The sequence below is a fragment of the Amphibalanus amphitrite genome, unplaced genomic scaffold (genome assembly GCF_019059575.1).
Source record: "Amphibalanus amphitrite isolate SeventyFive unplaced genomic scaffold, NRLGWU_Aamphi_draft 000581F_arrow, whole genome shotgun sequence".
NCBI classification, from domain to species: domain Eukaryota; kingdom Metazoa; phylum Arthropoda; class Thecostraca; order Balanomorpha; family Balanidae; genus Amphibalanus; species Amphibalanus amphitrite.
In genome coordinates, this window is record NW_024882075.1 from 286,761 (window position 1) to 310,789 (window position 24,029).

At 47.9% G+C, this 24,029-nt stretch overlaps 1 protein-coding gene and 2 long non-coding RNA genes across 3 annotated transcripts; 2 read left to right on the forward strand and 1 right to left on the reverse strand.

Annotated features, from left to right (window-relative positions):
* Positions 1 to 770: 770 nt before the first annotated feature.
* On the reverse strand, positions 771 to 17,295 carry LOC122394233. Its single transcript, XM_043390969.1, has 5 exons — positions 17,184 to 17,295; positions 16,698 to 16,841; positions 16,311 to 16,376; positions 15,063 to 15,122; positions 771 to 883 (listed from the first exon to the last, which is right to left on the reverse strand). Exons 1-5 carry the CDS (start codon positions 17,257 to 17,259, stop codon positions 771 to 773), a joined length of 459 nt encoding a protein of 152 aa, XP_043246904.1. The 5' UTR covers positions 17,260 to 17,295.
* Positions 17,296 to 18,703: 1,408 nt separating this feature from the next.
* Positions 18,704 to 21,182, forward strand: LOC122394246. The gene is made up of 4 exons (XR_006258831.1): positions 18,704 to 18,835; positions 19,256 to 19,402; positions 20,178 to 20,287; positions 20,480 to 21,182. It is a non-coding gene; the product is annotated as an uncharacterized LOC122394246 (long non-coding RNA).
* Positions 21,183 to 21,255: 73 nt separating this feature from the next.
* Positions 21,256 to 22,608, forward strand: LOC122394247. Its single transcript, XR_006258832.1, has 3 exons — positions 21,256 to 21,414; positions 21,818 to 22,117; positions 22,361 to 22,608. It is a non-coding gene; the product is annotated as an uncharacterized LOC122394247 (long non-coding RNA).
* Positions 22,609 to 24,029: the final 1,421 nt, after the last annotated feature.

Sequence of the window (24,029 nt, forward strand, 5' to 3'; positions counted from 1 at the left end):
CTATAGGATAAAAACTTAAGACACAAACAGCCCCAAACATGGTTAATCAGTCTCCTCCTCTCCCCCTCTCTCTCAATCTCTTACTTTCTCTCTCTCTCTCTCTCTCTCTCTCTCTCTCTCTCTCTCTCTCTCTCTCTCTCTCTCTCTCTCTCTCTCTCTCTCTCTCTCTCTCTCTCTCTCTCTCTCAAACACACACACACACACACACACACACTCCCTCAATCACTCACTCACCACTCACTCACTGACTCTTTGTCTCTCTCCCCGATCTTTTTTTAGCTAGTTAATCGCAGTCAGAAAGGAAACAAATACCTAGCGACTACTCACTTAGTCTCTTAAGTGAAATACGAGCACTTAACTATATGCATTATTTCAGGTCGCAACGAGAAACACAATAATGAAATGAACCACATGTATTTAAACACAGGCAAAACATTCTGCAGCCCGACAGAGACGGAAGCAAAAGACAGGCGCGAATTCACAGGGTGAAGAAGCGAGCCTCGTCTTCTGAGGGGGTATCCAGCACGCCGGTGCCACTGCCCAGTGGCGGGGTTGCGATGGTGGCAGAAGCGGCGGCGGCGGTGGCGTTGATGGCCGTTGAGGTGTAGGCTGATTGGATCAGCCGACTTTCTCCAGTGAACGCTGGTAGTGCCGATTGTACTCGCTGGGTTTCCTTAAGCAGCGTGATCTCCATTTCCAGCTTTTTGCACTCCAGCCTTATTTTTCGTTTTTCTAGAATCAGTTTTTGTTTTTCAAGAAGTAGCACCTCTTCATGCAGTTCCGTGATTCTGTCCGTTTTTCTTCTTTTTAGCGGGGATGATCTTGTCACTTTCGTGGAAGCTGAAGCCGGCGTATTTGTGGCAGGCGGCTGGCGAAGCGTTATCTGCGGCGGCGACGGTGGACGTGAAAGAGATGCAGAGGGCATCGTATCAGTTGCACCACTCAATGACACACCAGCTGATCCGCTCCCTGTCGACGCATGAGCGTCGCCTGCCATTTTGTCAGCGGGTGCTGACTCCAGAGGTTGTCCGACGCCTTTAAACGCCTCTGAGTCTTCATACATTTCGGCCACTGCCAAGATGTGTCGCGGTGGTGGGGTGGGCGCCGGTCCACCACCAGTGGTTCGCTTTTCGTCCCATATGCGCTTTGAAACTTTGTAATTTTTTGCCAGGGATACCATGTTTTCCCATTTTTTTCTGAAAAACATCACGTCACGCGACGTTTCAGGGTATCTTATTTTAAAGTTTTCCACGATCTCCTCCCAAGCTCTCTTCTTCTTTTTGTTCATGTCGGCCGTATTTATCTTGTTTCTGATCACATCTTCGTGAGCAGCTACTTCTTCCACCAAGAAGTCGCATTGAGAGTCGCTGAGGGCCGCCTGCCTTTTCTTAGACGACTTTTCTGGCGGCATATTGGCACCAGCCCGCGCCTCCTCTATTCCGTACGCGCCTCCTCTCCGGACCGGTCAGGCTTGGGGTCAAGTATACATACTGCACCGCCATGCGTGCTGAGAGGACCGTTCGCTAGTGGTTAATGCCTATCCGACCAACAGTAAATGCTTTGAACGAGTCTACGCTACAGTATAGAGGGCGCTGAGATCAACATTGTCAGAGAGTGTACCGGACTATGGCGCATAGTGTAGGTCAAGTGTGGCCGTAAGTGACACTTTGGTTAGGGTGGCTTGAGGGTCACTTTGTGCCGGCTATATGAACGCGTCAGAATCGATCTCGAAAGGGTCCCTTTGAGTAAGTGGCACTTTCGGCAAAGTGACACTTGCCAACAGGCATTTCTATATGAACCGGGCCCAGGAGCAATGACGTGACTTCAATGCGCAGAAACCTGACGTTCATTTTCCCGTCTGAGATATGAATGGTTTAAATTTTCAGTGGCAGTTTCGGGAGCTTATGTTCCATGACGCTCCCGGCTGCTCTAAGACATAAATTCCTTTTTATACAGTTTTAGATAAACCGATGGAATCCCAGCACGCTTATCGAACAAATGAAGCGTTTTCCATTTAATTTGATTATTTAATTGATACGCTTTCGAAAGAAATATTAGACAATAGAGATAAGGAGCATGAAGACCGTCTACTTCATTCGTTTCTTGGTTCACTGGATTATTTGTATTTTGCCCTTATGATTTGTGAGCTTGCAGATATCTCACAGTCAGTTTCTCGGATAGTTATCAACATATTGCGCACATAACTATATACAATTAAAACCGTGCTTAGGAGAAATATAAGACACACAAAGATTTATCATGATACCAAGTGAGGCAGTTGACTTATAAGACATTCAGCTTTAACCCGCGCCCCGTAGGGGGGGGGGCGAAACGGCCCCCCCTGTCCTTTTCGGTCGATATCTCGTAAACGGCTGGAGATATCGCCACCAAACTTTCAGGACCCCTCCGGGCATCAATTTTACACATTGTGACCAAAAATTTTTCCAGAGGCTATGATAGGTTGGCCACAAATGGCGTCAGAATGACGTCATGTTCTGTCATTTTCGACCGAAAAAAGACCTTCGCGAGAAGGCCTGTCAGGCCTACAGCTTTGAAGATACAGAAAAACGATCAAGACATAAAAGGTGTAGAATTGACAGGGCTACAAAACTGCTATCTCGGATTTTTAAAATTTTTGAGTTTTGACCCCCAGAAATCAAAAAAGCATTTTTTTGGATATATTAGCCAAAAAATCCAAAAAGTTTTTTGAGTTTCGAAAAAACCGGAATATATGTGATAGTACCTACCGTCTTCTATCTACATACCAAATTTCAGATCGATACCTTGTTTTTTGGCCAAGTTATAGCGAAAAAACTGTTCAAAAATGATGACGTCAAATTTTCAAACTCAATTTTTGGCAATTCTATACCTCGTAGAGCAAAACAAAGACCACCATTAGACTCCCCGTGATGAGCTGCATCGAATCGATACCCATTTTATGCAAAAATATCAACTTTGAAATTTGACCTAATTTGACCTGACCTTGACCTGACCTTCACCAAAACGTGACCTAGGCTGGCCCCAAAGGCTGCCTAACCCACATAATCGCATTTGTCATGTAAAATGGACCATAAAACATGTATCACACGACACTTTCATATTGTGACCCCCGTGACCTGACCTCGCTGTGACCTGACCTGGTATCAGTGACCTCAGATACCAAAGTATGTGTTTGACGAACAATGTACCATCGATGGTTTTCAATAAATTACCAATTTACTCGATTTCACAACACATTTCTTGAAATGCCTGTGAACGGTGAAAATCTGACCTTTGACCTGACCTGTGACGTCATCGGTTTGACCTAGGTCAATGAAATTTGGTCACAAGGTAGTTCCCGGGTGGGGCTATCAAATGCCGTTTGAATTTTGAAAATCGGCCGGTAAATTTCCGAGATCTTAGGGGGGGGGCCGAAACGGCCCCCCCCCCTACGGGTGGTAGGGTCCGCCGGTAGCCCTACGGGGCGCGGGTTAAAAAAACGGGTGATTGTGGGCTTACTACAGCTCATACGAATACAAATTCATGCTAAACTTGTGGAGGAATTTGGTGAACGTATGCTTATATTTTCACCTTTTAAGCCGTAATCTGTATTATAAATCCGATTTAATTTTTGTGTAGAGGGGAAGTGGATTCACCACTAAATGCCTGTGATTCAGGTACGAAAGCTTTGAGGATCTTGTTGCTGCACAAGTATGAACGCTCAACAAGAGATAAAAATGTGTTCAGATTCCGATGAGCACAACTCGCTTCTATTTGCTTCACCTACCGGTTATACTTCTCACATTAGATGCTCAAATTTACGTCGGCTCTTATCTTCTTGCTTCATCTTAATTTCCAATTTTCTTAAATATTTTTTAATATTTTGTATATTTTATCTCCAGTCGCCCAGCGGAAGACGCTGGTTTGCCGGGCCCGCAACATCGTGTTCAGTTTGGCCTCGGAATGTGCCTCGGTCTGAGGTGCCAGGTTCCCGAGCCGATCCACCCGTCTGCAGCTGGAATTTTCCACTGAGTTCGCCGATGAACCGGCTGTGAACTATAAGACACCCTCTCATAGCATTGATGTATGCTGTGTGCACATGCAATCAACGGGCCTAAGTGCAGCGCATCGGTCATGTCGGAAAGTCTGGGGACAGGCGTGTAATGAAAATATACACAATAGCTGCCGATAATTGGGTATGGTATTTGGTGCTATATTTCGACAGATTGGATACATCGAAGGGCCCAGCTATGCATGCTGTTACTTAAATTGATTTTCGATTTTTTTTCGTTAAATTGCAACGCAGTGCATGCAATGATGCCTGACTTCAGAGCTGAGTTTTGTTAGCACTTTCAACCCACGCGTCTGGTTGCCATAGAGACCTCTCGTTGAATCAGCTCTGGACCTCCAAGTGGCCCCTGGTTATGTAAGCAGCTGGGTGCTGCGATTGGTGATACATGGTCGGCCAACACTGCACGTTTGGCATGCCGGGCCGATGTGGGCTGGTATAGCCACGGGTCAAACTCGTGAGCGCGCGGGGGGAGGGGTCATGTGAGGTGCCGGAGGGCATTGATAAGGGTGTATTCAAAGGAATGCCGTTCGTGGGGGATGGGGAGGTCGGGTCAAAAATAGAACCAGTAGTCAAAACTCTAAAGGTCAGAGGTAGCAATAGTTAGGATGTTGATTCAAGGTGTCTGGATATGACTGGTTTTGGCTTTGGTACATACCACTACACTAAAACCATATCATCTATTCGCTGGAAGGCATGGAGGCAAAACTGTTTTCCAGCTAAATTTTGGCTTATCTACTGTTCTTTTCCTACGCAATCTGGAAGAGAGCGCAGTTTCCCGGAACATTATTTGGGTCACTCTTCAAACAACCTGAACGACCACCCATCAGTTAGATGGCTTGCTTTATTTAGTGCGTACTCGGGGTTCTGTCAGCGTATCTCGTAAGGCACACCATTAATAATGTCCTCAGAGCTAGTGCCAAAAGCTGCCGGCCCTGAGTGCTGGTGGACCACCGACTCAAGGTCATAGAGCCAAAGCCAGCGAGTGATAAATGGTCTGGGTGGTGATATCTCTCGAATTTTATTACGAAAGGATTATCGTCTGAGGCGATGAAGGGAAGGAAGTGCGGCTGCGATCTAGGAGTCCTTAACCCGCGCCCTGGTGGGGTCTGTTTATAACGCGACCTGGTGGGGGGGGGGGGGCTATTTTTTGCCCCCCCCCCTCGTATCTCCGAAACTACTGGACGGATCCGCAAAATTCAAACGGCGTTCGAAAGCCCTGTCAAATTTGTCGAGGAAAACCAAATTTCATTGACCTCGGGGTCACCGATGACGTCACAGGTCAGGTCAAAGATGAAATGTAACATTATAAGTCAACTGATAATGTTTTTTCTCCGCGGTGAGGGCGAGCGCCGCCCATGTGATTGCGTCATACCGCCCGCTCGTCAGGTCCGCATGACCCGAGCCCGGGTCATTCGCGCTCGCAGCGCCGCCGAGAGCAGTCAGCCACTGAGCCGTGGGCTGAGCGCGGCGCTTCCTGCTTTTCGTGACGTGTCGTGTTTTTTTTTGACACTGCTGCTGCTTGACAGCACTGGAGGTGAGGTGTCTTGGAGATCGCATTAGTGATAACTATGTCGATACCTTTGCTGCCGCATTGCCGATCAGCAGATATTGCATCTAGATTCTTTGCTTGGACTTTCCAAGTCTGACTGGTCTCATCGCTGATGACATCTTAATGTTTCGCGTTACGTGCGAGCTTGACAGTCTGTGCTGTGCGCGCAATATTCTCGGCCCTCGTCAACCTCCGGTCTAGCAGCATGATTTTCGCATTTTAGGAGGCTCGTTTGTAAATTACCTAAGTACCTATAGGTAGCACCAATCAAGCAAAATCTAACTTCTCGCTGAGTTTTGAGCTGCATGGGACGGTCTAATTCCGTCCCCGCCTACCGGTTTCCTTCCCCGTCTGTGCCGTGGACGGTCGCCAGCCGCATCAGCTGCTCATGCCTCGGGGCATTTATCGGCGTCTGGTGCCTGGCCGGCGCGGCCCGGACACTAGTCCGGCCGACCTGCCCACTGGGCCCCCGGGGCATTGACCTACTGACCTCTCTCCCGCATGAGGCGATTCGCATTGAGTGCTTGGGCGCAGCAAATCCGCCGCCGCCTAGCGGTGACCTTGACCCGCGCCGCCCGGCCGCGGCTCCAAAGCCAAGCCGGCGTGGCCGGCGTGGAATTGGGAGAGCTCGAGCACCCCCAGTCCAGCACAATTCTCCACCCGTGCTCAACTCCACTGGCCGCGGCATCACCATCCACCAGCGTATCAGCAAGGTAGGAGCTGGGGCGTTCGGGGCGCGGAGTTCTCAACTCCTGTGTTTCCGGTGCATGCACGCACGGCCGCTGCCACTACAGCCACTCCTGGCGTGTCTGCCGCGGAAACCACGGCGCTCTCCGCTGCCCCCGCCGCAACGCCATTCGCAGCCAGCGGCCGGTCACCCCTCACGCCGCCCTACTCGCTCCTAGGGAATAGCAGACGACCCGCTGGCAGAGTGCCCGCCATCAGCGTGCCACATGTCGTTCTTCGTGAGCTTCTTAGTAGCTATAACTTATTTTTTGCGCCCTATGTTGGTGTAAGACTTCGAAAACTGCTTCATAATTGGATGTTTGGGCGCCCATTATAGTGGATGCATATGTCAATTGCGATAGACGCGCGGGTCGCATTGCCGGTCCTGCTTCCTCAAGCAGTCAATGGATAAGAAAGTTTGTCCCGAGCAGACTTATTCCCGAAAACGCCGGGGATGTAACACTTTAACCGCCACCTCTCCCTTCCGGAGGCCGATCTGTTAATGAATTTATCCCCACCTTATAAGTTAGAACATAGACACTTAGAAATATGACCCCCAAATATAGCTGACTCATAGACCATCCTCTCGGACGGATGGTTTCTGTGCTGATATTTTTTTTTTCAAAGACGGCATTCATGACGTCTCTGAATTCGCTTCAGCGCATGTGCAGCGAGCTCCACGTTCCTTTTTGCTCTAGCAAGGCAAAGGACCGTACCCTCACTACCGTATCCTCACATTCCCAATCCCACGTAAAGAATGTTTTACATTCCAAGTTCTTAATGAGTACTGTAGATACATCAGCATGAGTGCGTCCAGCGGGCATAAAGTGAAGCTCCAGTGTGATCACCGGGGTAGGACGGATTAGGCTCGCTATTAACGCTTAAAAATCTCCCCTATCGCGACGTTCAAATCTTACATTGGTTTCATAACTTGCGTGCGTGGGTGGATCGGCCCTGGGAGTGTTTTCCTACGCCGAACGTATGATCTGCACCAAGGCACGTTCCGTCCGTACCATCGCATGGCAGTCAGAAAGACAGCACGTTTGGATCTCAGGGCATGGCCGATGATGTTGGTCCTTTTTGCCCAGGCCATGGGACTGGGGCCACCACGTCCCCATAATCCATAGAAGTGTTCATGGCAGTGGCGCTGGCTCCTGCTACGACACGAGCCTATCACGCTGTCTGAAAGGAGCAGAACTTTCCTCGGGAGTCGGCTTCTGACAGCCTGTTTCTAGTCAGCGTCACAAATGTTGACAACCTTTGGCCAAGCAGAGTTTTGCGTACTGCAATGCTTTTGCTAGAGCTGGGACAGCTATGTAACGCTCGCCGGCAAGTCACCATGTTTCGTTCAAATTGCTCAACGTTCCATGCCATTTTCACGCTGTTTTTTGCCCCTCTCCGTCGCGGCGAAATGGTCCGTTGCGGGCTACAGGAACATACTGGTGCACTTGCAGTGCCATAGAGTCCTGGCCACGACGCAGTTGTAGTATTCCGTGCTTCTTCCCGTGCTCTCTTTCCGGTGCGTGTTAGTCGCCATGCTCCACTGAGCGTTGGTCGTTGTGCCAGTTTGGCCAGAGGATTCATGTAAGTGATTCTCCTGGCTCTCTTGCCGTGCACTGGTCCGAAAAGAAAGGTTGCCAGTTCCGCCAGCCGAACTTTCTCTTTGCACTGTTCAGCCGTGCGCTGGTCCAAGATTGGTGCCAGTTACGCCGGCCGATTTTTCGTTGCACTGCTCAGCTGTGCGCTGGTGCCAGTTACGCTGGCCGATTTTTCGTTGCACTGCTCAGCCGTGCGCTGGTCCAAGATTGGTGCCAGTTTCGCCGGCCGATTTTTCATTGCACTGCTCAGCCGTACGCTGGTCCAAGAAAGGTGCCAGTCTCGCCGCTACACTGCTCAGTGCTCAGCCGTGCGCTGGTCCAAGATTGGTGCCAGTTACGCCGGCCGATTTTTCGTTGCACTGCTCAGCCGTGCGCTGGTCCAAGATTGGTGCCAGTTTCGCCGGCCGATTTTTCATTGCACTGCTCAGCCGTACGCTGGTCCAAGAAAGGTGCCAGTCCCGCCGCTACACTGCTCAGCCGTGCGCTGGTCCAAGATTGGTGCCAGTTACGCCGGCCGATTTTTCGTTGTAATGCTCAGACGTGCGCTGGTCCAAGATTGGTGCCAGTTACGCCGCTACAACGCTCATGCAGCTGCGCGCTGGTCCAAGTTTGGTGCCAGTTACGCCAGCCGAAATTCGCGACACGAATGTTCTGTAGTCCCTGTTCTGCTGATCTCCCCCGTGCTATAGCAGCGCATTACTCTCAACGTAATGTAACTCGCTGGGGCTTCCGTGTATGCAGCAGATGTAGTTTTGCTAATTTGCAAGCACGCTGCGTGTGTTGCGGACCATGTGCTGGTGTTGAAGCGAGCTGCGTCTCACGCGCTCCTCAGTTACCGTTTGCGGCTATTGTATGTTGTGTGCCGGACATGCGCCGGGTGAATGCATTTGTTTTACTTTTATGCAAATTTTTATCTGCACTTAATTTTGCTAAGCTTACCTGCCTACGCATCGTTCTCGGGTTCGTGGGGGTAATGGGCTTTTCCTCACCCAAAGGCATTGTTGGAGTGCACAATACATAGACCCATAATCACAACAACGCCTTTGCGAGCTCGAACGAAGCGTAGAAATGTAACATTATAAGTCAACTGATAATGTTTTTTCTCCGCGGTGAGGGCGAGCGCCGCCCATGTGATTGCGTCATACCGCCCGCTCGTCAGGTCCGCATGACCCGAGCCCGGGTCATTCGCGCTCGCAGCGCCGCCGAGAGCAGTCAGCCACTGAGCCGTGGGCTGAGCGCGGCGCTTCCTGCTTTTCGCCATCCACCTCCCCTCCGCCACCGACGCGACTGTATTTTATCATTCGTGTAATTGTGCAGCTTCGCGTACATGCTTGATGCGTTGTGCAATGTACATACCCTCGTCTTCGGCTATGTATTGTGGGCTTTTCCTCACCCAAAGGCATTGTTGGAGTGCACAATACATAGACCCATAATCACAACAACGCCTTTGCGAGCTCGAACGAAGCGTAGAAATGTTTCACCGTTCACGGGTCCTCTAGGGAAGGCGCTATAACACCGAGGAAAACGCATTTTGTCGAGAATCAGCAATAGGGCGTCAGTTGCCTAGTAGATATGTTGCTATTAGAGGTCACTGACAATACTAGGTCAGGTCACAGGTCAGGTCACCAAGGGTCACAGGTCAGGTCACATGAGCCCAACTTTACTAAGGTTGTGTGATGCATGTTTTATGGCCAATTTTTCATTTCCAACTCAATGGTGTTGGTTATAAGACTATCAGGTACGGCTTAGGTCACTTTCTGGTGAAGTTCAGGTCGAGGTCAGGTCAAGGTCAGGCCAAAAAAGGTCAAATTTCAAAGTTGATAGTTTTGCATAAAATGGGTATTGATTCGATGCAGCTCGTCACGGGGAGTCTAATGGTGGTCTTTGGTTTGCGCTACGGGGTCTAGAATTGCTAAAAATTGAGTTTGAAAATTTGCGTCATCAATTTTGAACAGTTTTTTCGCTATAACTTCGCCAAAAAAAAGAGGTATCAATCTCAAATTTGGTGTGTGGATGGAAGGTGCTAAGGACTATCACATATATTCCGGTTTTTGCGAAATTCAAAAAACTTTTTGGATTTTTCGACTATTATATCCAAAAAATTTATTTTTTGATTTTTGGGGGTCAAAATCCAAAAATTTCAAAAATCCGAGATAGCAGTTTTGTAGTCCTGTCGATTCTACAGCTTTTATGTCTTTATCATTTTTCTGTATTTGCAAAGCTATAGGCCTGACAGCTCTTCCCGCGAAACCCTTTTTTGGGTCGAAAACGGCAGAACATGACGTCACTCTGACGTCATTTTCGGCCAACCTATCATAGCCTATGGAAAAATTTTTGGTCACAATGTGTAAAATGGATGTCCGGGAGGGTACTGAAAGTTTGGTGACGATCGGCGTAGCGGTTCTCGAGATATATCGAAAAGTCTGGAGGGGGGGCAAAAAATAGCCCCCCCCCCCCCCACCAGGGCGCGGGTTAAAGTGCAGCTATTTAGAACAATTTATTTATCAAAGTGCAAGTTAAAGTGCCTATGTTGAAAACGTGTTTGTGGTTGATGACATAATCTGATACAGCGCTGCAGTTGTTCTGTTGATATGCAGAATTGAACGTGATTTATTCAAATGATTTGTTAGACGGAGTGCCAGAGTTGCGCCTTACGCGTTATGATATCGGTTAATAACTATAGTTATCGAGGAATGCAATTGGGCTGGGAATGGGAGCTCTTTGTATCATGATCGTGAGTCACAGTCGTACAGAAAACAATACAGACATAATTTTCCTTCATTGAACTGTGGAAACGCTTCAGTAGTGATTGCTAGTTTGTGGTTTTTTAATAATTGCATCCCAAACTGGATTTGGATCTCTCATGGCCGTGGCAAGCTGGACACTGTCGCGCGTTCAACACATAGCTAGATGTAGGTGTGTCAGAGCCAGGATTTCTGAGCCGCTGTGGAGTCTCCCTTACTCCGACTCTGACTCCGGACTCCTGTCGGCTCCGACCTTTCTCTCCGATCTTCTGTCTGACTCTCCGAAGCCCTGAACAGAGCTCTGACTGACGACCGTATCCCTGGTTTGTGACTGACAGCGTCACCTACATAACGCTAATATGACTTCCTCCAACAGGTGGCACTGTACTCGCAGCTTGTGTGTAAACCAGAGCCAGAAACTTGCTCTACGTGGGCAAAATATTAACGCTGCAAACGGAATAACGGAACGTTGCATTGCCAATAATGTTGGCTTATTTTCCCCAATTATTATCCTGCTTCTTTGAAATTGTCAATGTCATGATCTTTATTTCTATCTAGAAGAGACATAGGTACCTAACTTTTGTCCAATGTCATGATTTAAGAACTTTTCGATCTCTCGATCATTTAATGCTCTTTTGTTTAGTTTATGATCATGGACGATTTGTTTTGGGCTTCATATCGCCCATCACCGGCCACCCGGTGCTCCTTTTATATTGCACTCTCAAGTCGGCCATGCATCTCTGCCATGGCTGTTTGATCGCTTTCCACATCGCTGCAAGTTATCGCTATAAGGCATTAACTTTTGGTGATAAATGATAAACCAGCAGTTGGTACTCTTCCCCTGCAATATGTGATAGCCATAAAACGTTCATAACCCGTACATAGCTCTGTGTACGCACCACGCACGCAATAAAATCAAAATGCATTCTCTTGTACGAGGTCCATAGGCGCGGGAGCCGAGGGGGGGGGGGGGCAGTGGGGGCAGCTTGCCCCCCCCCCCCAACTCTGGGGCCGTGGGGGCGGTGCCCCCACAGCTTTGAGACGGAATACCACACTTTTTTTGCAAATGTTTTCTTTTTTGTTGAAAAAGCCAAGGGATGAAAAATAAGTGGCCTAAAACCGGTGAGAAAACTAGATTTGGGGGTACCCTAGGTTAATCTCTATTATGGTGTGCCCCCCCCCCCCAGTCGGAAAGTAGTTCCCGCGCCCCTGACGAGGTCAATGGTAGAAGGCAGCGGCAGCGAAGATGGTTGTCCAATTTTTAGTCGGATGGTGCCGGCAAACCGGTTACTAGGCACAGTTGGGTCAGGCCATGACTGAAAGACTTGGTTTTCGGGTTGGTGAAATGGAAGAGATATTTATTATTGAACTGAAATATTAGTATGGGCGATCCTGCGTAAAATATTTCGTGGTTTGAAGTTGAACGCTGATTTAATGTTACAGAATCGGCGTCGTCAGTAATGAAGTTGTTACACGATGCATTGTTCACAATTCACACAGACTCAGGAAAACACATATTGTCATGTGAGATGAAGAGTGTAATTACATCGTCATGCTGTCATAACAAACGCTGCGAAATGTAAACTGCCATTATAAACATAAAAACAACATAAGCTCTCTGTGTTTTAATCAGCACCTATGGTCCCATTCTTCATGTGTCTTTCTTTACTATCGATCATATTTCTCTGTTTTTTTTTCTAAAAGACCGCGGCGCATGCAAAGACATTGGCGTAACAAGCTTTACAGTCTTCATGCGAGGCCGTTATCACATATTATATCATTACCACTTGTCTTGCGAGTTTCTCGGTTGCTATTTGCTAATGCCCGTGATGTGGCGGATGATGTCGCCGAGTTATGTTCTTCAAATCAACCACTTTGGGATCTTACTAACGTAGAGATAAGTACTATCCCTGTAAAAAGAAAATTATTGTTACTGCTACTGCTATTGCTGGTAGATAGGTCACATAGGCGGTCCCAGGGCCCCCCCTTTGGTGCTGAAAGGTGGGGCCATACTATCTTTTGGCCCCACCTTTCAGATCGAACAAAAGTCCTTGAAAAGCTTTTCGCATGTTTCATTTTCTTTCTTGCGCCATCAAAGGACGTGAATTTCACTCATGAGTGGGCTCAGTTTCGCATTCTGTCAATTTGGCGGTCAGCGTCGCTGGCACCGGTTCACGAGTATGGCCGGATCTTATATGGAATATCAGCGTGGGTTTACTTGAGGCTCTCGTAGGCCCAGCAATGAGACCCTCTTCGGCAGTGGCGGGTGGGCCCTGCTAAAGGAGATTGGCTCTAAGACACTAAAGTAAGACCTCATGGGTTGGTGCTGTGCACCTCAGAAGCCCGGTGGTGACGCCGTATGCCGGCTTGGTTTCGTGGGATTGGCGTGGGACCTCCGGGGCCTGCATAGAGTTTGCGTGAGCTAGTATGTAATCTCAGAGGCATGTGTGTAATGTGTACACAGTGGCGGTCGCGGGGGGGGGGGCATCAGGGCCATGCCCCCCCAAAGGTCAATAAAGGGGGCCATCATATCATTTGCCCCCCCCTCAAACAACCAATGGGCCCCCATATAGGTGTATGGGGCCCTGACAATTATTCGATCGTCACGAGGCTAAAAAAAACACGCCCAGCTATTAATATAGCTCCCACACCGGTCTTTGAGCGTCTTACACTGACCTCTGAGGGAACTTCAGTGGCGGTCAAGCGCCCACGTTGACCGCTAAGAGCCTACATCAACCTCTGAGGCCCCACATCTGGCCTATGAGGGCCCCTAACCGGCCTCAGGGGCCCCAACCGGCGTCTGAGGGTCTCACACCGGTCTCTGGTGGCCTTATTTCTGTCTCTGGTGTCCCAAGACGAACCTTTAGGTGCCAATGAGGGCCCCGCACTGGCTGCTGAAGACCCGATGCCGGCCTCTAAGGGCCTGCATTGGCCTCTTGGCCTTTGAGGGCCCTCTGCTGGCCTCTGGGGTCCAACGACGGCTCATGCCGGTCTTTTAGGGCCCCACGCTGACCTCTGAGGGCCCATGTTGGCCTGTAATGAGTAAGGACCCACATTAGCCTCTGAGAGCCCAACTCGGTCTCTGATGGTCTCAAACTACTGGCCTTTGTAGTTTCCAGGCCCTGTATTGGTCTCTGAGGGCCCCAAACTGGCCTCTACGTGAAAACATACATGGGTGGGTTTCTGAAGATCAGAGGGCTCACGCAGTCTCCGGCACAGCCTTACGTTGGTCCTGATCGAGATTACTTTAAGTCCTAATGGTCCAGCGCAGATTCCCTCATATTTCGACGTCGGGACCCCATGAGCCGGTGTGGGTCCTGGGGCTGGCAGAGACTGATGAAGTCCTTAGGGCTCAGGGCCAGTCTTTTTAGCAGGACTAGGCAGGTTGAGTGAGCCCCAATAGAGCCGTTGCGAAGCCCCGCGGAGTCGCGCGCGGCCCTCAGATGCCAATTTTGAAAGCTCGGAACCTGTGGGGGTCTCCAGAGGTCGGTGTACCTACGCTCTCCCGCCGCCACACAACTAGGTACAGCCCACCGCTAAAGTAATGTAGGGTTTTACCAATCTCAACGGTTGGCTTTGACTGGCGATTGTTTAATGCGGAGTGATCGAAAAGAAGATGTCAATAGCTAAAGTTGCAGCTGCAAGGGTGACGATACATATAAGCTACATTCAAAGTTTCATTGTAGTCTGGCTAATCGTTCCTAAGCTTCAGAAGCAGAGCATACCCATGACTGAAACCCCACATTACTTCTGCTGTGGACTGTACCTACCTATATGGGTAAATGTCATAGTCTGAAAATGCTCTCTGGGTTTCACATGCTTGTTCAAAGCAAGAGGTATCTGTACTTTTCCGAATTGTTTTATAGTGGTAAGGTCATGAATCCGCGTGCCTGACCTTCCAGTATACCTATGCTACACCGATCCGTCGTCATGGTGCAGTGGCCCGACCGGTGGAAGCACCGTGGGACGGGAAATGGAGCTGGTGATTTTGCCTTAAATTGAGCTTAAATATTTCACGTAAGAATGAGATAGACGAAGCATAAGTAATGCCAACTGCGCGGCGCCTCGTGGACGTAAAAAATTAGCCGATCACCCCCCCCCCCCTCCCGGTGACGGATAAATGTTATGTCCCGCGAGTGTGACTTTGGCCCCCCCTTTTGCTAGCGGCTGCGACCGCCAGTGATAGGTCATCCCTTTGCCAGTGCTTGCTGGATAATTTTCGCTCATGCTTTGGTCTTACACAGATTCGAATATACCTAATTATTTTTAAGAAACTGGCAATCAAATCATAATAGCAAATTTAACACTAGTACTAATAATACTACTAAGGATAATGATGATACTAATGAGCTAATAGCAATAGCAACGACAAAGAAAGAGACATTTTGAAATACATACCCTGAAGACGTTTCCAAAGCCACCGAAATTCGACGGAAACCGCCCATTTCCATTAACCCGCGCCCCGGTGGGCTCTGCCGAGCAACGCGCCCCGTTGGGGGGGGGCCATTTTGGCCCCCCCCCCTAAGATCTCGAGAACCACGCAACCTAGCGACAAGCCGCAAACGGTGTTGGATAGCCCTATCAGGGAACTACCTTGTGACCCAATTTTATTGACCTAGGTCAAACCGATGACGTCACAGGTCAGGTCAAAGGTCCAATTTTCACCGTTTACAGGCATTTCAAGAAATGCGTTGTAAAATCGAGTAAAATGCATTTCATTGAAAATCATCGATGGGGAAATGTTCTTCAAACACATATTTTGCTAGTTGAGGTCACTGATACCAGGTCAAGTCACAGAGGTCAGGTCACTGGGGGGTCACAATATGAAAGTGTCGTGTGATACGTGTTTTATGGTCCATTTTACATGACAAATGCGATTATGTGGGTCAGGCAGCCTTTGGGGCCAGCTTAGGTAACGTTTTGGTCAAGGTCAGGTCAAGGTCAGGTCAAGGTCAGGTCAAATTAGGTCAAATTTCAAAGTTGATATTTTTGCATAAAATGGGTATCGAATCGACGCAGCTCGTCACGGGGAGTTCAATGGTGGTCTTTGTTTTGCCGTACGAGGTCTAGAATCGCTAAAAATTGAGATAAAAAAATTTGACGTCATCATTTTTGAACAGTTTTTTGGCTATAACTTGGCCAAAAAACAAGATATCGATCTGAAATTTGGTATGTATATAGAAGAGCGCAGGGACTATCACATATATTCCGGTTTTTTCGAAATTCGGAAAAAAATTTTGGATTTTTTTTTTTAGTTTTTCTAAAAAAAATCAATTTTTTTGAAATTTTTTGGGTCAAAAACCCAAAATTTCGAAAATCCGAGATAGCAGTTTTGTAGCGCCGCTTTTTGTCTACTAGACCATATAAAGAACTTTCAAATTGCTTGATAACTGTAGATTTGGTGAGCGTTTAAAGATTGCATGTTTTTTGCTCATTTTTGCTCGAACATGACCTCAGTTTGACCTCAATAACTCCTGACCTAAGGTGACCTAAGACTTGAAATTTGGTGTGAAGGTGTCAAATTGATGCCCGGGAAGGTACTGAAAATTTGGCGGCGCTGCGCGCCGCTGTTTTCTTGCTATTCAGGAAAAACCACAGGGGGGGGGGGCCAAAATGGCCCCCCCCAACGGGGCGAGGGTTAAAGTTTCCTCCGAAGTTGGGAGGGAACCGTCCATTTCCATTGGAGTTTCCGGGGAGAGGAATGGGACCTGTGGACGACAGAAACAAAGTTCATGGCATACGGTCAATTTTCCTATAATTCAGGTTTTTTTTAGTTTTTAGCTACGTCATTTAGTTTAGCCATTAAAAGATCCAGTCGCTAACTCATTCAGTCATTCGTTCATTCATTCATTGGTTCATACATTCATTCATTCAATCATTCAATCATTCACTGATTCATTCATTGATTCATTGATTCATTCGTTCATTCATTCATTCATTCATCTATTCATTCATTTCTTGATCTATATATCATTTCTAAATCAATATATCTCGCTGAAAACAACTCCACCAATCAATACGAGACTCACGGGGTCGGCCGCCGCCGCCGCTGGAGGGTCCTCCGAGGCAGGCCTTTCGGGTGCAGGCCAGCCCCCCGGACGGCAGGCACCTGCACGTGTTGCAGTCCTGCTGGGTGACCGTGCCCGGCCGGCAGCCGCCCGAGCCGCCACTAACTGGGGGGGGGGGGGGGATAGGTGTCAGACACGCGAGCTTTGGGGTCGTTTGTAAAAATAGAATGTAAATGCACGGTACAGACGCGTGACATGGTTCCAAGTGGGATTGATATATTGCATCGTTTTCACTTTTCACGTTGTTAGAAATTTGTAAACTTTGCCTAGTTTATGATTTTTTAAAATGTCAATTAGTTCAAAATGCTTTTAGCAATAAAACGTCTTTCAACTTAATGCTCTAGCCATTACCACCTTTCTTACGAAGTCAGATACAGAGATACAGATAAAATGGGTGTTGCTCGTTATAACTCAACAAACCAAAGTTTCGAAGAGCGCCCAACTTACACTGTGGCTCCGCGCTAGCCAGTACCAGCCCACACACCACCACCAACACAATCACCACCATATTCTTCACCATCATCTTCCACTAGCTCACAGTCACCGGTCCGTCTCGTCTGCGGCAGTGACGACGCCACTGAGACTGACAGCGCACTTGTACCCCGTCGGGCCGGCGCCTCAGGGCAGTGGGATTCCCAGTGGCTCGCCAATACCGGCCATACCTTGCGGTTAATAACCGGGCGCGTATGACGCGGCTTGCAATAATGAACGTGGCTTTATCTGATACGTCAACGTCTTACCCCCTCTCTCTCTCTCTCTCTCTCTCTCTCTCTCTCTCTCTCTCTCTCTCTCTCTCTCTCTCTCTCTCTCTCTCTCTCCCTCTCTCTCTCCTCCCTGAAGTATCTTTCTCCCTAACCCTCTCTAACCTTCTATTTCCCTTTTTCTGTCCCTAACTTAGCATCTCACCGCATCTCAAGACATCATAACACAGCGCAGAACAACACGGCACATCACAGTACCTACCATCGCTTCTCACAACAACATTTTATTGCATCCCAGCTCATTCTCTTCCGAAAGAACGGAAGAAGTGAAGTCAAAATATCACGGTAGAGCTCTCTCATTCCTCTGTGGAGATTAACAAGCTTTCGCTGCCGTAGTTGATGAAACGTGTTTGGAAAACAAGTTTTACGCCCTGACCTCTGATAGAACAGGAAGCTGCTGTTTTGTTGTGGTGAAGGCCAGCCTTTTGCTTTTGGCCTTAACGAAGCGAGGTCATGTGCGAATGCAACTGCATATAGATTTGAAGCAATATTTCAGTAGAGACACATTGATGAATAATTGTTTTAGTTACATTTTTTCATGTGATGAACGGTGAGACCCGGGCTCAACATGCAGGTCACATACTAGGTCATTCAGTGCCTTTGGTGACAGGCAAAATGAAAAAGAGAACTGCAATGGATCGCACATAAAATGCTTGGTCGTTAACCTTTTCATTTTCATGGTTTATGCAGAGAAGTGCAATAAGTCGCCCATCCAAGAGACGAATCAGTAGCAGGATAAACTGTAGTTAGTTTAGCTTGTCGGAAACCGACTTCACTTCCTATGTGATATTTCACCAGCTGAATAATGCGTTGCATGCCTGAGATAAACAACAGATGCATGGTTGCATGTCGGGCTACCTTAAAGCCCACCACTCACAATGACCTTCAGACCACACCGGACAAAACACCGACATCCGCCCGGAACCCTCGGCGGGCGTCACCCAGAGGCGTGTTTTCCAGGCTCTCCAGTCAGCTGTGAACGGTCCCTATTCACGGCATTTTAGTCAGGTCACGAACGGCTAATAGGCATGTCGTGACTATCTCACGGCTGATCGAAGGAGGCGGGATGGGTGGGAAAGAACCGCACGATTGGTGCCCGGTCTGAAGATGGAAGAGGAAGGGAAGGTGGGAGGGGGGGGGGGGTCTTGGGAATCCCTCCGCCTCGCGGCACTGGCTCTGGCCTGACGGGATATAAATGCGTGACTCGTCTGGGATTCATCGTCATTCGTTAGTGAGACGCGGAGACTGAGGGGTACAGCGCTAAGTGCAAGATGAAGAGTGTGATGATATTGGTGGTTTTGGTGTGCTGTTTGGTGTTAGCGAGCGCGGCCCCACAATGTGAGTAGCTGCTACACTATGTCCTTATTTGGATTGCGTTTTTGGTAGTGAAAGGCTTTTGGTGCCTCGTGCTTGCAACAGTGAGCGATGTCCCATAATATTTTGTATTGGTGTGGTAAGATTCGTGCTTTTATGATGGATACAAGGACATTCAATTACAAAAGGGTATTGTTACAAATGCTATTGTAGCTAATAATATGTTTTCAAGTTTATCTTCGCATCTCGTACCTGATGATATGCTTCAATCTTGGATTAGGATTATTTCGATCCCATGGAAGCGCCCGTTTCGGGAACTTTTCCCATTTGCTGTTGGACTATGATTATTCCGTCTCATACTGCTATACCTGTTTTTGATACGTCATCTCCCTACCCTATCCTTCTTACGTCTCTCACCTAACCCGTCCCTCCTCTCACCACCAGTCGGAGGCGGCTCGGGCCGCTGCCGGCCCGGCAGTGTGGTTCAGAGAGACTGTAACACGTGCACGTGCTCCTCGACCGGGGTCCTCGGCTGTACGCTGAAGGCCTGTGTCGGAGGAGGCGCCTCCGGCGGAGGAAGGCCGCGCCCGCGTGAGTCCACTGTTTTTTTTTTGTGGGAGGATACTTATTTGTTTTAATCATGCTGCTGTTAAAGGGACCCTCCCACCTTCAAAAAAGTTAATGAATTGGCATGAAAGTGATGTCGCTCGGTTCAGAAAGAGCAAAAACGAATATCTACCAAATTTCATCGAAAAATATTCACCGGTTTTCAAGATATTAGACTTTTACTTTTGTTTACTTTTTGGGATCTCCGCTGTTCCTAGCGACTTTATTTGAAAGTGCGGCATTTGTTGCGCGCAAAGCAGCGTATACCACCGCGTGCTACAAAACGTTTTAGTCAAACATTTAACGGACGTTCGAAAGCCTGATGACGTCATCAGATTATTACCACGCTGGTCCCACCCTGCAAGTAAAGGGAAGAAATTTCTTGAACACCATAAAGCTGCGGGGGTTGCGACCAGGATAAATGGTGGTTTCTGAGCCTGGCCGCAAACTTGGCTATCTCAACTCAAAACTAATGTTAAGGTGGGAGGGTCCCTTTAATTGTTACTTGTCAGTCATGTATGGTTGCATTAATTTGTATTTGTTAAGTAAAAAGTAGATTGATTGTTTCAGATGGTTACGGCTTGATAACATTTTAGTGAAATTTGAACTTGTAGAAATTTGATTTGATATGAAATTGATTGGTTTTATTTTTATGAAATAATACGAGGTTTACCTATTTTAAAGTTTGTGTTATCATTGCGACGGATTTGTTTCTCATCTATGCAGACTTTCAGCGATAACAAACGGTCTCTCTTCGCAGGTCCGCTGCCAGTAAATTTTCCCGGAAACTTCCCGGGGAGTTTTCCGGGAAGGTTTCCCGGAGGTGGAAGCCGGTTTCCCCCTAACTTCGGAAGGCTTGGAAACTTCAGGGTAATTATATTTTTATGATTCTTTTTTATTGTATTTTGTATGTACATTGTACACAACTTTCGATGGGCCTTTTCGTCCCACCATGCCCTGATGTCATGATCAAAATTCGTTGAATCATAATTTCAAAATTTATGCTCGTCCAGAAAGCATCACATTGTAACTGAAAATGAATTGGTTATTTTGTTTCAACAGGGGTAACAACATGACGAGTAAGTAATCGGGAGGAGAGGGCAACGACAACGGAGCGACTGCCTGAAAAAAGCCATCACATGCATATATGCTGGAATTTCACAGCGTCAAGAAATCATCTGTCATTCGAAGTCAATGCTTCAGTCTTCATTGTTATGTGCTCTAATTAAATATATTTCTTCGGCACCTATGTAACGTTGGAGATGACAACATTGTTGCCGCACCTTGTGTGTATTGTTGACACATCATGATGATATTGTTATTGCTATATTTTTAATGCGGAGGGCTCACCCATCTGATCATTCCCATGACCTACCGTCACCTGCGCTCAGAGATATGCAACACTACGGATGTCGTTAATCATATGATGACAATAAATGGATGTTCTTCATTTTCGTTTGCAACCATTTTCACTTCGTGGGATATCGCCAGAGTCAAGTATACGGAAGCCCTTATTTATCATCATTCTATCTGCTGCGACGTTTGCTTTAGATATCGATAGAAAATGACATAAACTCAGCCGCAGGAGATATTGCAATTTAACAACAGACGGTTATGATAACCATCGGCGCTCATGAACTACTTTATATGTGGCTGGTACTTCTGGCTAAAAGAACCATTGAACCGAATGACAACAAGACCTCCTCCCCCATCTTCCCCATTCACCCCAACACCGGTCCCTGTCCCTATCGTCCGATAAAAACCAGGCCTTGCCCTGAGGCGGGACCCGGTTCCCGCCCACCAAACCCGCCCAGTCATGGTATAAGTGGTATAGGTTCATCGCCCGCGGACGTGCGCACTAGAGGACGCGGAGGGTCGTGAGGGGTGGGTGGTTATAGCCAAGCCTGACACAGTCCTCAGCATGGCAGTGAGATCGTTTGCTGCAGTGGTGGTGCTTGTTTTGGCTTGGGGATGCCAAGTGGAGGCCCGCCCGCAATGTAAGTTTGCCGCTGGAACGCTTGGCAGAGTGACACTGTTCAAATGTATCAATTGTATCGAATGTGTCAATTGATCAAAATGTTGCGCTGGAATTTATGACGTGCATTCTGGCATGTATATTGTATATGCATGCAACTGTGCTTTCGATAGATGCAAATGCATGGAAGTGACGTTTGTTAAGTGATGATTGCTGAAATGCAGGTGGTTGTGCAAACTGATCAGCAATGTAATCAGCGTCGTAAGCCAGATGTTAGGCGGGGAAATCATCGACGTCCTCAAATAATAGTTATCAGTTATCAAAAAGTGCCAAAACAAACATTCTGGATTCATATTTAACCTCTTATCAGTGCAAACCTCATCAAATTTAATCTGCACTGTTATTTTCCCCCTCCCCATTCACAGACAAACCAAATCAGAAGACCGTCGGATGTGTTTTCGGGACCGTCCAAATGATCGCCTGCAATACATGCCACTGTCTCTCTGATGGAACCTACAGCTGTACGCGACTCAGGTGTAGCTCTCTGACGTCACGTGGGGTGTCCGGAGGCTCCATCAGTGGTGTCAGAGCCAGTGGAGGTAGCTTGATTAACAGAGTTGTCAGTAGCAGTAGCAGTAGCAGCAGTAGCAGCATCACTAGCAGCGTTAGCAGCAGCAGCAGCAGCAGCAGCAACAACAACAACAACAACAATGCATCGAAAACTGGTAAGTGTTTGAAAAATGAAAGCTGTGCGAAGGCGTTGTCCGCCTTTTTCTGGCATTGTGATTGAGCTTATGCATTGCCATTCGATTTATCTGACTAAAGACAATCAAATTGCACCCAGGGAACTGCTGAAGACATTCATGAGCCTCCCCTGAAGTGCTGAACATCAATTTATTAATGGTGCATGTCACAATTACCACTGCTATCATGAAACTAACACGTTTGCCCCTTTGTTCATTTCACAGACATTAGTTCACAGCTCGCCAACCCCGAGTGGAGTTTTGCTTTTATTCCGGCATTTCCGAGCAGTTTTGGGTACATGCGTGCCTACCAGCCGCTTCTACCAGTCAGCGCGGGGCAGCACTACGCAGTTTATCAGAACGGTAGAGGTGTAAACTTCTGATGACGCGTGCTGGTGCGTGATGTTGTTACTGTTGTTTTGTTATATTTAGCGGTTTGCTGTATAGCCAAAAAATAAACGCAGAAAATGCAAGTTGGATTGTCTGATAACTGTGGGTATGCGCAACCCAAACTTTGCGCCATTGCTCTACTTTGATGTTTGCCAGCGACAATGTGTTTTCATAATCTGAGGCAGCAAATATCGGCCGTTCTCCCGTAATGACGTCACGGGAATGGCGCTTTATTGTTGGCGCTATCGCAGGGTCATAGCGGAGCAAAGGCCACCTAGGAACAGCGGGAACTTGACCCGGTCAGAAAACTCGGCACGACTTGTATGTAAAGCTGGGGTCGTTGAGTGAAGAATGGATATGAAGAGTTTTAGATCGATGGTTGTGCTATAAATTTGCAGTGGTTTTAAAATGAGAACATATCTCATTGCTATGGGAAACTGGGGAGAAGTCAAGTCGTAAGCAGACCTTGTTTTGCAGACGTTTTGAAATGAGCCGGTAGGTACTTTAACCCTCGCCGGACCTATTGGTTTTCTACATACGCGCCGGCCGAGGGGGGGGGGGGGGCGGGTACGACCCCCCCCCTCGCCGTTTCGCCCCTGGTGGAGCTAGCGCGTCGCGGAAAAAACGAGCGTGTGCGCCGTTACGAGACGCAGAGATTGGTACCCGATTTTAAGGTCCTAGGTCAACCGGTGACCTCTGAGGTCAGGTCAAGTGCCCCAAGGTACGGTTCAGTTTTTGGTGAATAACTTCGCAAAAAACGGCCGCAGAGCGCCGATTTTGGCAGCATCGTGTTCGCCTCGCTCAGGCGCGTCGAATGACATACTTTTTGTCCGGGTCAGGTCAACTTGAGGTGTTGACCTCAGGTCAAGGTCAGGTCAGCACCCCCAGGTCACGAAGTTGGTCGAAAGAGGTCATGTCGCATATCATTCGATTCGGCAGGCCTTCCTGAGTCCATTGGTGCCTTCCCCGACTCGCTAGCTCAATTTGATCAAGAGTTATTGACGAAAAACTAATTTGACCTTGATGACGTCATAAATGACGTCACGAAAGGTCAACATTGCAAAAGTGACGCATCTAACCTTGCAAGGAGTGCATCAAATCACGATTCTGTGTGCTTGAGATAGTTGGAGATCGTTCCCGGCGCCAGAATAGCAGTTTTCATTTTTCCCCATTGACTTATAATGGTGAGGTCACGAAAATGACCTGACCTCATATGACCTTAAGGAAAAATCCGAGATATACAAGTTGTGGGACTCATAATGGATACTAGATCCTGCAAGTTTCATTTCCCTGTGACATCTCCTCTGGCAGTGAGGGCGTTGCGAAGTTGCGACATCTGAAGACCGTGCAGAGGTTCACTTATGACGTCATAGGTCAGTGACCTGACCTGACCCAAAAATGCGGTTGGTGTCAAAAGATGCGGCTTGGATCAAAGGTCAGGTATGCCAAGTTTCAGCTCTCTATCGCCAGCGTGTTCGGAGCTATCGCGAAAAAACCCTATGGG

Excerpts from the sequence above, each read along its gene's own strand:
- LOC122394233 (XM_043390969.1), bottom strand. The coding sequence starts at position 17,259 with ATGATGGTGAAGAATATGGTGGTGATTGTGTTGGTGGTGGTGTGTGGG. Across the intron at positions 16,377-16,697 it reads CGGCGGCGGCGGCCGACCCC|GTCCCATTCCTCTCCCCGGA; the intron begins GTGAGTCTCGTA and ends TGTCGTCCACAG. Across the intron at positions 884-15,062 it reads TGGAAACGTCTTCAGGGTAT|ATAACGCTTCGCCAGCCGCC; the intron begins GTATTTCAAAAT and ends TCGCCGCCGCAG.